This window comes from Thermobia domestica, chromosome 13 (genome assembly GCF_964235325.1).
Source record: "Thermobia domestica chromosome 13, izTheDome1.hap1.1, whole genome shotgun sequence".
NCBI classification, from domain to species: Eukaryota; Metazoa; Arthropoda; class Insecta; order Zygentoma; family Lepismatidae; genus Thermobia; species Thermobia domestica.
Window position 1 is genome coordinate 15,845,028 of NC_137466.1, and position 16,100 is coordinate 15,861,127.

Sequence of the window (16,100 nt, forward strand, 5' to 3'; positions counted from 1 at the left end):
CGTCATTTCCGCTTGCAATGTCATGTACCATGGGAACATCATGTCTTTATGACTATTTCTCAATATTTGTAGGCAAAGTACTACATGGAGATCATGGAGATCAATATTATACCTAACCTCAGTGATATCACCTCATCACATATCATCATGCCAGCAGCAACCTATTCTAAGGGTTTTGCAAACGGTCCTGGACTTTGATCAAGATCTAACCATAGTCGTGAATGTTTACGGATAATCCAACTGAGGAAACTTTTCTGATTATTTCTTACATTCAAAGAATTACATGGCTTTAGACATCAATTTCTGATGGTCGGTGTCAACTTGTGGCACTTTTTACTTAACCAATTCCACGAAGTACCGGAACAATATTGAAATTTAAAATTGGAATTGAATGTTTCTTCTTCGCCTGCAGATTCCTTGCACATTTACTAGTAGTGGAATGAGAGCTCGTCACCGAGTGACGCAGAAAATCTGATGACTTGCTAATGAGTAAGAACAATCTATCGTTGTATTTGCTATTTTCTATTGTAGCGTGATAAGTGTCCAATCAATTTTGTATCTCTTGTAGATCAACTAGTAGAGTTTGAAGAATGTAATGCACAGTAATTTAACAGGCTTAATATTAATGTAAAATATGATACAATCTTACTGGAAAGTTAATTGGAAATAAAGTAACTTTTTTCCGGTTTAAATTTAAACTTACTAAATTCAGGATATTTGAATGGTTCATTGTTCGCTGTCATTTATATACAACGTAAAAGCCAATGCTAACTCCTGAAATTTCAATCATGTGTTTCTCCATTAGTAATCAAACTCAAATCTCCCGCACCCCTATTTACAAAGAGGGAGGTAATTTTTGTGAAATTGTAACGAATGATTAGAATTATGACATATCACCTGCAGCACTATTTACTTACTAATCCGTTTACACTACACTTACATGCACGACGAGCGACTAAGCATCCAAACACAAATTAAGTTGTTGCCTGTGAACTATAACCCTATTATGATCAGTGTTAAAATCCCCAGTTGTTTGCAAAAATCAAATATAAAACGTAATTGTCTGAGAAATACCTGACCAAATGTAACGAAAGCATATTTTGAGCAGTTTACTCGTGCTCAATTAAATATTCTTACTCTAAAATAGGTTCTATTTTTAAAATAAAAGAAGAAACGTTCTCCTTGATATTTTATTTAGTCAATATTTCAAAAGAAAATAATGAAAACTTGATTAAATTCAAACTTTCGTAAAAATTGTAAACATAATGATTACTAATTATTTGACAAATTAAAAAGTAGAATATCAAGGACAAGAATTCAAATCTTTAAATTTGAGAACTTACATGATGAAGGCAAAAATATCTCAAACTCTATTAATAACTACATAATAAATTATTCAATAAAATGGAGTAACTTCTAGTATACAAAATTTCCTCACAAATATCAAAAATTTCAATCAGATAATATTTCTCATAATTACTTATTCTGTTTTAAACTACGATGCAAAGGACAAAAAGTCTGAAATTTCAAAATACCCAGCACTAAACCAAATTCTCTACTTTCAGACTATAAGATAACTAATTAACTTCATTTAGCCTGAAAAATTACTTCCAGTTAAAGAATGTCTAAATTTCATAGAGATTAACTTCAATAGGATTTCAAATTACAGTCAATTCGAAACGTTCAATTGGTCGTATAATTAATACAAATCGAAAGTAGATCCAAATTTTGCTTTGTTAAACAAATTTCCTTTCTATTAATTAAAAATAAATTATTCTCAATAAATATCTGTTAAAATTAATTTCAACTGAAAAATATAAGTGAACAAATATATACATGTTACTTTTCTAATGGCTTAAACAAATTCTCGAAATCAATTTGAGGCAGAATGATCTCTTAAATTTGCTAATCTGATTAAATTCTTTTGGAAAAATCTTATCATTTAATGAAGGTTACCAATATCATCTCAACTGACCTTAAGTACAGTTAATCCGTGTTTTATATTTAGTCCATGGTTGTACAAAAATTGTTGAATTTGTATCCAATACAAAGATAATTTGTGAATTAAGTTGGATTTTACGAGTTTTTACCAGTACTTCTCATGTTATATGTTATTTACAGATTTTCGAAGTTCGGATCGAGGTTAGATTTCAATGATATGCCCCGAGTTATACTTCGTTAAGTTTCATTTTCTCAACTCAAAAATAAAACTAGAATTGAAGTTTACTCAATTTCCAGCCGAATTATTAATGTTATTACTATTGGACATGTTTTAACTATTATTATGAATGTTTTCTTAAATTTTAAGAAATAATAACATAAACAATTCTCTCAGCATAAATTTACAACCTGTGTGCTAGTAATCGACAAATCTAATTATTAACCTTGAATTATGTACAAAATGTAGAACAGAACTAAATCAAATATTGGAAAGACATTGCTAATATATGTCAACAAAGTGATCTCCACAATAATTGAAACAAAATATGAGAAATAAACAGCACCAAGATTATTATTTGATAATTGATTCAATTTATTTTTGTACAAAATTTCGTTATCCATCTATTAAAATTGGCTGTATTATTGTGAATGACGTGTTTGTAACTCGTAACCTATTAGTGATAAGAGGTCTTCTACATTTACCTTCTTCCTTCTCTTTATTCCATTCCACAATTATCTTTTATCCATTCTACGTACGCGGAAACTCTCGTATAGACGCCATACGATCTACGCAATCCACAACCCACTCCCCAAGACACTATTCCAATCAGTTTGTGTTTAGCTACAAGAGGTCCTCCAGAGTCACCCTAAAGGATGAAGATACATGAATTAGATACATTTTCAAATATTGCAAACTACGAGGGGAGTCCAATAAGCTATTTACCTACCCAGGAAGAGAGGGACGCACACACCAAGGCCACTGTGAGGAACCCCGCTCAACAATTTGAGGTCAGTCGGAGCAAGGCAGTGACCATGAGCACAGTATTTGTGTTACGTCGCGTAGCGAATGTTTCTGTGAAGTGCCGAACAATGGATTTGCTTAAGTTGGAGCACCGTTCGGTCATCAAGTTTTTCACTAAAGAAGGGAAGAGACCAAATGACTTCCACGACTGACTGGGGAAAGTGTACCGGGATGCAGCACCGTCATCGTTTTCCGGACAACAGACTGTTTCCCAGTGGTTAGCAGACCATGACAAAGAGTATTTTTGTCTGGGATTTCTTCGGTGCCCACAATGTGGCAACGGTGCATAGACCACCATGGGGACTACATCGAAAAACAGTGATGACCAGGTCAGCATATCTGCAGTCCTTACTGTTTAGGTAGATAACATATTGGATGCTCCTCGTACATTGCAAACACGTTTTGTAATTTAAAAAATCTCTTTCAGTGATATTGCTTGTTCTTAATTTGTCTCATTTCATGTAAAAATTAAAACCAAATTAATGTGTATTCTCTCTCTCTCTCTCTCTCTCTCTATATATATATATATATATATATATATATATATATATATATATATATATATATATATATATATGATACCTCAGATACTTAGAAAAGTAAATAAATACATTTCAATTTTTTAAACAACTGTAATTTTCTTGAGATTGAAGGTAAAGAAAAGTCTTCTGTTACTCTGTCAGAGGGGAAATTAATTATGATGAGCAGCCATGTTTCTGCTTGCTTAATAATCCTAATACCATTACTTCTCTTTCTTAAGGAAATAGATGTGCTTATTCATAATGCACATATACACTGCAGATTGCTATTAAGTTCCTGAAATTTAAAAATTAAGTTACATTCATCAAGTTCGTTTGAGATTCTGCAGGTCATGTGACTCTAATCACTTTCATGAAGACAATTTGCGTTTGCCTCCAATTTCTCTGAAAACCGACTATCATCACGTCGGTGTCGTCTGGCCTAAGAAACCTGAATTTAGATCACATTTAGAGATTTACGCAGATTTTAGAATACTAACTAAATAAATCTAATACAATTAGGTTTACTTTAACATTTTGTGTTACTTAAGAAAGTAATCGCGTACCCCATTCGAGATGTCAAACTTCTTACTGAAAACTGATTAAACACAAAGAAAAACTTTGTGAGGTTATGGGACACTATTCGCTGGAGGACGCGCCCTACATAAGGATAACATGTAGGTGGAATTTGATTTATCTTTGCTTCCGAAGAGGGACACTGACCATCTCGGTCCTTCGAGTCATTCCATGGAAGAAACACTGATTGTAACAGAATATATTACTGGTTTATTACAGCGAAATGAAAAGTAATCTTTATTTTACCATCTCAGAGATATATCCTGAATGAGACGAAATATGAACGAGAAAAATGAATAATGAAAGAGACTGTGGAGTTGAAAAGTAAAGGAAATGGAAGAACTCCTAGCAAAGTTACGAATATGATGTTGCCCACCACATAACGAATATATTGCATGATTTGTGATCAAAAATAACTCTTTAAACCAGAGGTGAATATTCTATTATTGAATCACGATACTTAAATTGTGGCTGTCATTACACCTCCGATCAAGGTTTCAGGTTGCATACTTCGTGATTTTCGCTGTCTTGGCTACTAGATAAGATTTGAGACTACTTCGTCTCAAAAAATATTGCGGAAAATGAAGTTCCATCGTGGAATATTTGTCTCTATTGAAGTACTCTCTTGTTTTATATCTCACAAGCAGCACTAATTTTTTCACACAATAACGTAGAAATACAGAAGTTACCGGGGTTGATAATAATGCTGCATAAACATGCTGTTAGATCTAGAAATGTATCTTCTTTTAGTTTGAAATGTCCTTGGTTGAAAACTAATATTAGTTTAAAGATAAGGTGTGTTTACCCGTAGAATAAAACGCTTTTATATTTTAAACATTTGCCTAGGTCCTAGTAAAACCGATCCAGAATTTACATAGAATAAATGATTATGTGTTAAAATTCATTTGCTCAATATATATTAGCAAAATGTTAATCATGGAAATCAAGAGCACACAACAGTGAATAGTAAAAAGTTATGAAATAATAATTTACGAATGCCCAATATTCTTATTATTTTTCTGCGACTTACTGTGTCATAGTTATCTATATGCAAGTTTAGTTGATTGATTAATTAGTTGGTGTGTAACGTCCCTCAATACCATTAGCTTTACATAAAACAGGACTTCTTTTGAAATACAATCCTAAACAGTACTAGAGTGTTAATCTGAGGCACGGACCTCCAATGGAAACTGGTATCACACATGATAATATTTACTTTATTCCTATTATATTTTTAGAACGTATGATTATTATTTCAGAATACATAACAAGAAACACATCAATTATTCTACTTGTTAATAAAACCTTACTGAATGATTTTTTTGTTATAAATCAAGGGCTAATAATAAAATGATGGAATACTTAACATTTTCCTTTCAATTATGCTATTTTACATTTGAAATTTTCATAACATTATTTCCCAATCGAATTCAAGGCAAAAATTTGCTAGAGGCTAATTCGAAGAAATTTTTAAGTCTCCGAGTAGAGTGTGGGGCAAACAAGAAAATAGTTTTCTTTGTACAAAACTTGAACACTAAAAATTTAATTCTCAGAATATTATCTCAAACCGGTCGATTGTTTCTTACGCTAACTTAAATGTGCTCCTTTTTGTGAATCGATTTTCTGGTCAAAACTATCTTTTGTTTACAGTTAATTATGACTGAGTTTGCATTGCATAATCGAAAGTTCAGCCCTTGTAATGTATAAACCTATTATACGCTCAAGTTATATTATGTAACATCAAAATAAAATTGTATGAAAAAGTTGAATTCGTAAACTGATGGAGATTTGAATGATTTTAAACAATAAGTAGAAACCTGTGTGTACACTACATCAAGGAGTTTTATATTTGGCATGATATTTTCCCAATTAATATTTGAACCAGACGTCGCAATAGATTTCTACTACTTCCCGCTAGTAGAGAAATTAGAGTGGGAATGAAATACATTCTTGGGACACGTAATTGATTGAAGAAAACCATTTTTGTTACCTGTTACCGATTCTATTCTATAGCAATGAACGTCAAAACAGAAATCATTCGTGTCTGGAACTTTGTCAAAAATAGTACCTGTTAGAATGCGAAATTAATTCCAAAAAAACGCATAATGCCGGATATATATATATATATATATATATATATATATATATATATATATATATATATATATATATATATAATATATATATATATCGCCGTTTTACTTCTACAGCGGTCAACGTTAATACTAGAGGTAATTGACTGCCACTTTCGTTACGTATTGAGAGTGAATAGAGAAGATGGTACTAATTTTCAGAACGTAAAACCGACTTCAAAAAAGTGCTACTTCTTCTTGTTTTTATTTTATGTATGCAACCAATGTGTATTGGATTTCTATCAGTTCTACTTTTAGTAGAGTTAAAGATAGATAATAAGATAAGGTGATTAGTCGTTTGCAGAAAAACATTTCTTGCTAACTATTGCCGTTTAGTTCTATAGTTATTAATGTCGATCCAGAAGTGGTTGATTTCGTCCACTTGTAGACTAAATATAATTCCCACCAACCAACTCCATTCCGAACTTTTGGCCTCCACATCCTACCTAAAATTCATTCAGGAGACTTTTGGACTCCCAGACGGACATAAAGTGAGTAAATACATAGAGTAGTATTCTTAAAGCAAACTTCTTAATAATAATAATAATAATAATAATAATAATAATAATAATAATAATAATAATAATAATAATAATAATAATAATAATAATAATAATAGTAATAATGGAGTAATAGAACTACAATAACAATAACCTAAACCATAAGATTTTAAGATGTAATTGACATGATGGAGTTAGAATCATTCTACGTTTAGTAGTTTTGTAAGTTATAATTACACCAAAAATCTTTCATGTAAAGCTGATGAATTAAAGCACTAGTTGGGGAAGATATAAGTTTATGTTCTATATTTTACATGAAAATATATCGAAACCTAACTAATATTTTCGTACGTCCTGATACAAATCAAGTAATTCAAAACTATTTTTATCCTTCCAAAATAGAAGTTAGATTGAGAGACCAAATTTAAAATCGGTAAGGCAGCCTCCACTTGAGAAACATATGGAGATATTTTGCTCGTTGAAGTATGCTTATGTAACCTGCTTCCGAATTGAAGAAGGAAGTGATTAGTAACGCACCTAAGAAATGTCTCTTCATACGAGTTCATACGAGTTCATTTAACCTCACATGAAGAATTTTCAATTGCTTAATAGGTTTTGTGCAACAGCTAGTAACTAATTGGCATAAGTAGTTGTCGCATTGAACTTCCACCAACGAGACCCAGGTTCGAGTTCCGCCAGGTCCAAACTTTGTAACAAGCTTCACTTTCGATTTCAAACCATATTCAAGTGGTAAGCAAGACCTCCTATAGAGAAAGAAAGAGATTTTAAATAAAGAGGAACTGGAGTAGGTGAATGAATGGAGACAGATTTATAAATGTATTGAGCTCCTTCATGGCTAAGCGGTTAGCGCACGCGCCTTTGGCGTGGGAGAGCTAGGATCGATTCCCGGCAGAAGCTCATGTGGTTCGGATTCCACATTAATCATTAGGTCCCGTTTCCTATATCCTCGCTGCTGAAACTTACGTTAAACTCAAAAGCAACTCAACTTAATTATAAATGTATTTCCTTCAATTGTTGTAGGTTTGATACTTTCAGGTTCTTTCAACAATTTTCCCATTCATGTATGACTAACGTTTTACTTTCTTCTCACATGCAGTATTAATGAAATAATATATTAGACACACGAGTTAAAATGTTATTAATATATGGCGTTCATTGGAGTACATGGTGAAGATAATAGAGTTCATTTTAAAATGGAGAGATGATCGGACATCATATATGATGAAAACTTCTTCAGTCCTGCCAGCTGCCATCATTGAGTACCGGGTTCATGAGCGTAAGGTTGCATATCTCTCCAAGATGGACATCAAGTAATGAAATTATAGCACTCAGACTCCAAAGAATTATGTCGGTGACAGTACCAGCAGGTCTGTGCCTGCCAACTTCGGCAATTTTGTCCTTTCTCTTTCTTTCTTGATGTACGTATATTTAGTGGCAGAATAGTATATGATGAGATGAAATTTCTGGAACAAAATTCGAAAAGACTGAATTCTTGTTGTTCTGAACAAAAGCTAGCAGTAATACATAGAGAGGGACCGTGGTGGATCGATCCTTTTCAAATGAGTTTTCTGGAGGATAAACACTGTGCATATGGGTTTTCTCAAGGATTTCCCATTTTCTTCATTCCATCATTATCATCCATCTCATCAACACCATCTCTCTTAGACTCGTTGCATAACAATAGAACGTTCTCGTGGATCTCTTTTCGTCCTTCATTTGATTTTTCTATATAAAAAATCAACATTAGGACAGTATATTCGTGCTTCATCTGTTTCTCGTAAAGAGAATCTAAGTTAGAAGAAGAGTATATATCATATGCGATCGCCGAAACTCAACCGACTTTCTTCAAACTTATTACGGTAATAGAACTTCATTATTTTAGTACACATACCAAATATTTTATTGTGTTCGGACCTTTGGTTCCTGAGTTATTGATCATCAAACTTGGGGTAAGATTTAGTGAAAGGGAAGCATATATGGTATGCTGTCAACGATGCTGATATGATCTTGACCAAATTTCGCTTGATAGCAGACCTCGTGTAGCTTAGTATGTATGTTACATGAAATACTGTATTGTGGTATACATACTATTGATTGTTGAGTTAGTGACCATGACATTAAAATTTGGATCTGGAAACAGTGACATGAAAAAAGTTCAATAAATCATCATCAACAAAATCTACGCATACGAATATAATGTGAAATAATGTAATGTACGAACATTTAGTGTTCGAATTATTGGCATCGAAGTTAAGTTTGAACTCAGTGAAATCAAGAAATTTAACAAAAAAGCTACTTATAATCTCATCCGATGTTGACCAAAATTGGGATAGTGATAGAACTTCACTCGCTTAGTACAAAAATTTTATGATGTGCAGGCCTTTGGTTTCTGAGATATATTCATCGAAGTTAAGGTATTTATTTACTACAGTCCAGACTTAAAATTTGGTAATCAATTACTGGAGAACCACAATCATGAACAATACGGTGTCTTACGCGTATATTAAATTTGTTAGAGACCAACATTTCAAATTTCGTTAAATGGGGACTTTTAGTTCCCTAGTTATTGGACACCAAATTTCGAGCTTGACATAAGAAACCAGTTATGGGAAGTAAACCCAATGTGCAATTGTAATCAAGGTTTGCAAATAAGTAATGAATACTTTTCTTTGTCTATAAAAAGAAATTTCTAGTTTATCTCTAGTCTGTGGTCTCTGCGAAAAATATCTCTAAAGAAATATATACAAAGAATTGAAGTATCTAAAAGAAACGTTCCTATTAGCTATACAGGATATTGTATAATTATACACAAATAAAATTGAAAATGTAGAAACATTAGATACATTAACACTAGTAAGAATATAGATACGAACCTTTAAAATACACAGATATTTGATATACCAATAATGTGTCTAACTTAGTTATCATATGTGACACTTAACCTAAATTAATCAATATCATTAAGAATTTATAAAACATAATCTTTATACGTAAGTATACATATAAAACACATAGAACTCGATAGCAATAAATCATGAAAGTATTGTAATTAAAACGTACCGTTTTTCATTTTAATTTTGTTTTTGTTTAAGCAGGAAACATTCTAACAGATTCTTATTGTTAATTTAAAATTAATAACCAAATATTGCTATTAAATATAAATGACTAGCAAACAAGTGTGCTGAATAGTTGGTTGATTCTAGTTCAGGGTCCCTTCTTAGCATCAATGTTAGAAAATACATAGGATGATACCTACTCTTCAAAGTGGAATTTGAACTACCGATAGTGTCTATATTTGATGCAACTGCCCCGAAGGGGACCGAAGCAAAGACCAAATACATAGAAAGGCAAGTGTAAATTTACCATTTTTGTTGTGTGACTCAAGCTAAAACTGAAATATTTAGTGGATACCTAATTAAAGAACATACGTACCTAATTATTACCAACTGATATTCAATGTAAGATACAAAACCATTAAATTTTATATCCAGTGACTGGTTATAAACAAGTTTAGTTACTGTGAATAAAAGTGAGATAAGACTTTAAGATGACTTGTTTTAATCAATCAAATGAAGATTAATGTGAACTAAGAAAATATCACCCAAGTGGATCATTCACAGTAACTCACTCCTGTTGTTGTCATGATTCTTGTAAACTGTATCGATGTGTTGCGCCCAAGATTTTGCAAATTCTGAATTTGGTAGAGGACAAAGCATGGATCTGACCTGGGTTGCATTTGAATAAAATGGAACATTTACAAAAGGGATAGATTCTGATGTTAAAAGTGGGGGAAGGGAAATAGCAATTGGGATTGATTAATCTACTAGTACTCACTCGTACGTCTCGGCATTCCTTCCTTGATGGTTTCTTTTGGTGGATTGACGTTCGTCCATTTATCTCCTTGGTATTCTGAGCAGTGAAGCAGTTGGGAATTAAGAGGTGGCGTAATCCAAACAGAGAAGCCAAAACTTTAGCGATGATTGACTTAACCAAGATCGAAATTAGGTTGTAAAAGACGACACATTGTTATCAACAACTGTATAATGTTGACGGTGACAAATACTCTTTAAGGTAGAGCAAGGTATGACTTTCGGTAGAATTCGAAATCGTTGTTCGTGCTCTTACATCTTTACTCGTTTGAAATCCAACTCCAACTACCTCTTCTAAAACTCTCCCAACCGTTTTGTTTAACGTCCCTTCCGGGTTATTTCCTAGTTTATTGACAGTTTCTTCTATGACGTAGAAAAGTGCACCATGGTGAGGTAATGAACCATGGTAAGGTGATGACAAGAATGCGGACAGGGAAACAATCTGCTGTTTTATTAATTAAGAAATTATACATGAAAGAATAAGACAACAGACAGCAAGAAAACTTCCTTGTTTGTAGAGCAAACAAACTTAGGAAAGAAAAAGAATTGAAATGCGGCTTTAACATTGATCAGACGATGACGATATCCACTGAGTTTAATTTAAAATAAAGTGTCCCAATGTTCAAAATAAGATTGCTTATAATGTGTACAAATTCATATATCTTGACAATATGAGTCTCTTATTGGACTGAAACATGCTTAACTCTGATTAATACTAATGCATAGTGTGCAAAAGCTATGCATAAACTTATGGAATTTCATAAAAATTGTGATTGCTCCTAAAATATAAGTTTACAAATATGTTAAAATGGAATTAGTACCACGTGAGTTTATTTATTGCGAATAGGGGGGGGAAATTTATTGATGTACATCGTCACTATTATCATATTAAAACCAGCATTTCGAGAAACTACAACTATCATATTGAAATCAGGAAGGCAACCGTGAAATATTTTCAAGGTACTAAAGGCATAGTATACTAAAGATGTTTTGTCCGCATTCCACAAGCGTTTGGGCAAGTTACGTCTAATCACCATTTCTCTGAAACAAGATCTCCGAAGAACTTAAATAATGCATTTCTCATTCACAAAATTTTAGATGCATAATCGCAGAAGGGTGGAAATTTTACATTGCCGTGAACGCTAATGACTTACGTTTGAATCAATTTAACCTCTTGTTTCTTACATTTATATTTTATATGAAAACGTTTCTCGCATAAATCAAAAAATTTAACAATAATTCGAAAAGTATCAAATTCTACGTTGAAAAATGAAAATTGAGTTATAATTCTAACGGTTATATTACATTTTCGAAACTTTCATATGCAGGTAATCGTTCTTAGATTTCAAATTAATTAAGTTCTAACACTTTGTATATACATACGTATAATTTAAAACCTATTAAACAATGTAATGTCACGTTTTCTCTCAACATACGGTGAAGTAGTGGCACATAGTAGCACATTAAAATTCACTGAATTGTGTAAGAGGTAAATATCGAATGGAACCTGAATATTTCTAGAAGGCCACTAAGATTCGAAAGTTCTTAAGTCTGAGAAATGCTGAAAACATTTTGTAAAAAAAGTTGTTTCGGTTTTATAAGTATTTGAATTTTCTCCGGTATAATAATGTAAAGATCATAATTTCGTTTTCACACAATCAGAGACAAAGTTATGTTACATGCGGAAAGAATGTTCCCAGTTTTTCCACGAAGAGTTTTCCTTACCACAATCCGGAACTACAAAATATGTTTTCTTCAGACTTCAACTCTAAGAAGCATCGTTATATTAAACTAAAGAAAGTTGTGGAATGTTGCATGTTGTGTCCTTGTAGCATCCCTGAATGATGATATATGGATGCAGTTTCCAAAAACAAATACATTTACTTTTAATTTTAAAAATTAAAAAAAAAAAACAATTGAATCACGGTGGCTTTTTTCTTTAGATAAGTTACCAACATCTTTGAATTAAATGGTTAATCATACCTGACAGGAATCCTTGCCTCCTTCTTTGTATCCTGCGCATATATTATTGGTTGGAGATACACCTCCAATATTCTCGTACGCCTTGGAACATGTGTTATAGTCAACTACTGGAACATCGGTTCGGCGTAGGTCTCCGTCTATAGTTTGGCTGCCAGATTGCTGCAAATGAAAGGTTAATAGAGACACATTGCTGACATCACAAAACAATACAAATATGTTAGAGAATATTATGCCAAGCATAGTTCATAACACTTTGCTAACAACTGAAGATAAAATTAAGTAGTTATCGTCATAGTTATTAGTTACCTGATTATACAAACGTAATAATTTATAAAGTGTAATGATTACACGAAAAATGTATAAGTAAAACCAATACATCATAACCTTTTATAAATATATTGTGATTAATATATGTGGCATACACCAATAATGACAAGATACAATACAGCAAGGCCTTCATTCTCCAGAAACTGTCTTAGAGACACACACAAGAAATGATTCAAATAAATATAATCCGACACCAAACCATTGAGAAGAAGTGGAGGAATTCTACGAAGAACTCAGTGTGTTCAATAACAGATAAGTTAATTACGTAAAGGACACATGAAAGATTTCAGCGCCAGGAAGGGACAAAGAGTTAAAGTATAAATCGATAAGAAATTTTGGATATAGCGAATGAGACGAATGTGGAAAGTTTAAAATAGAGTTTGCCGGCTCCGAACAGATGTACAAGATTGCATTAGATATTTCAAAAGAGTTTATGAAGAAGCGAAAAATTTCTAGGGAAGCTTGGTAGTTATTGTGAGGGACTGATAGAAAGATTGAACAGGTATGAATTGCCTTATGTGCTGCTTTCATTAAACATAAGAAAATTTTCGTTCGGTGAAGATATCGGCAGTTATTAATGCTCTTATGTAGTGTTCAACATGCTTGTATAAAGTTCAATAGATATCTATAAAAAGCAGAGCAAATATACAGTTGTTCGGCTGTATAAATACTATGAGACACAATATCACATAAGTCTTTGTTACAGTGAACTTGAGCGTAAACTTCGATGTCTCTGAAACAATAAAGGAATAGACGTAAATGAGGAATATCTCACTTATCTTTATTTTGCTGATGTCATTATGCAAACATCAACAAATATCTACACAATTAATTTGAAGAGAAAGGAAGTCGATATGAATTGAATATAGAAAAGATGAAGGTGATACTCGAAAACTTCTCAAGGATCGCAGTTGAAAGCACGGAATCGAAACAAGTGAATACTTACGTTGATTCAGAACACAAGACACTCATGGATTCCAACATTAAAGAATAAATTAATATATTTATTTAGTTAGGCTGGAGTGCATTCGGAAGTAGCAGCTTCAAATGGAAATTCAATTACCGAGGCATCTAAAATGCAAAATTTTTGAATGAATGCATTCTGAATGTTTTGGTATAGATATCGGATACATGGACTCTAACTAAAGCAGGCATTCACGAACTGCAGACTACACAATGAAGCATGGAAAAATGTACGTTCGGAATCTCCTACAAAGATAGGGAAAGAATAATGTAAATCAGAAAGGTGACAGAAGGTACTGGACATATTGAAAGAAAAAAATTATGAATGTTGAACAAAAAAATCTATAGAGCGTCTCACTCTTAGATTGCAGTACGGAGTAAATGGAGCGTGCTGTTGCCATATTCTTCCGACGTGTGTGTTCTTCTGAAGAAAGAACAAGAAAGACAAAAAGAGTGACAGAGTCTGTAAATAAAGCTTTCCTTAAATTCATATATTTTGAACTCTTTTTTCATTTCATTCAGTCAAATTCACTTGGAACGGCTAATTGGAAGGTATGAAACAACAGTCTAATAATTGCGTGTTAGAAATTTCTTTTTATGACGGTTTATATATCCTTGCAATAAAATTTCGATAAGAGCAATATGAAATCGAAAGAACATATGAAACGAATAGAAAACATATGATTGAAATCAGGGGCGGATCCAAGGGGCGATCCCGCGATCGCCCCCCACAAGACGGAACTTTCTTATTTTATATATAAATAAGACCCATCCCAGAGCTTGGAGCTCTTAAGAGTAGCTCTAAGTAGCAATATTACAACAAACTCCTCCCCCCCTAGAAGTCCGTCCTGGATCCGCCCTGATTGAAATAAATGACAGACTAAACAGTTTCACACAGAAATTTTCTGTAACAATTGTGAGGCAAACTAAGGAATAGCAATGGGCAAACTACTGCTACTGAAGTTGGATAAGAGTGAAAACTGGAGTAGTGTGATAGTGATACGTGTCGAGAAAATATGACGTACAAAAACGCACATTCGTCTATATTGCGAAAATGCAAAATATCCGCAAATCCAATTCCGTTTGTCAAATAAAAGTTACATTAAGTATACTGTGGAGACGGCTGCTCCCCACTTTCGATGGTTTAGATCCGATTTTATCCGCGGAACAACAGTATGATATTAACAAATACAAGGAGGTCTAAATAAACCATCGCACTATAGTAGGAAGAGATAAACTGATGAAATGGACAGGGGGCCTACCTATTAATGAATTATGGCAAAGAAGTTTGGATAACGTAGACAAGAAGAAAATAAAAAGGGCGCTTATAAGAACTAAAAATGGTGGAACGAGATTGGTTGTAAAGTGAACACGGAGATTTAAGGGATTGGCTGAAGACCTCAGCAAATAGAAATTAAACTTTTTTATATAACAATGACTATATATATATATCTGTTAAAAGAATTTAAACTTTTTCATAACAATGACTATATATATGTCTGTTAAAAGAACTTTAAAAGAAAATTGTTCTTAATAATGATTATGTCTGTATTTTCATTTATGTTCTATAGTGTCTGAGGAAGGATATCTTAGATATCCGAAACCGTTACATATTATAGTTTAAAATACAGTGGGTTTGAAGCTTTGGTCAGTGTTTCTTTTGTTAAAAGAAATTATAAATACTTTTGTGAATATTATCGAAAGATTTGTACATATAAAATAAAAGGAGAAAAGACGCATCCTAAATATCTTTTAATCACTTAAACACTTTCGGCACTATTTGATCCTCTCTCCCACGCAGCCTACCAATTGAACGTCTTTTCCGCACTTCAATTTTCATGATGAACAATACAGTAAATATAACATTGCACACGACACACAGTGATGCCAACCTGAAATGTTTCAAAATCCCATCTAGTGAGGCAAAAATTCCCATTTTGTACCGAAAATTCCCATATTGCACTAATTACGAAATTTGCACTAAAAACTCCAAATATAACAGTCACCAGTAGTTAGGGTTGGTTACTTCTGGCGCATTTCCCCCCTTCTAATATTTTTGACCAGCGCAGAAGGAACCAGCTAATTATCAAAGTTACACGGCGCAGAGTATTCCCCTAACTACAATGTTAAAGTGAGATTGAATATGCTTTTATGACATCTAAAAACTTACAATGGAATCCTACACAAAATATATTTATTGCATCTTAATCTCCAGTTTATAAGCTTTCATTTGACACTTGAATCATGAA

At 32.8% G+C, this 16,100-nt stretch overlaps 1 protein-coding gene across 2 annotated transcripts in view; it reads right to left on the bottom strand.

The window, feature by feature from the left end:
- Positions 1 to 2,357: 2,357 nt before the first annotated feature.
- LOC145668026 (trypsin-1-like) overlaps positions 2,358 to 16,100 on the bottom strand; it is a 103,483-nt gene continuing 89,740 nt past the window's right edge. For both annotated transcript variants that reach the window (XM_081735495.1, XM_081735494.1), the window contains 2 exons: positions 12,562 to 12,720; positions 2,358 to 2,807 (listed from right to left, as the gene is read on the bottom strand). In XM_081735495.1, the coding sequence (XP_081591621.1) occupies positions 2,658 to 2,807; positions 12,562 to 12,720 (309 nt within the window). In that variant the 3' untranslated portion in view covers positions 2,358 to 2,657. The remainder of the gene's footprint in view (positions 2,808 to 12,561; positions 12,721 to 16,100) is intronic.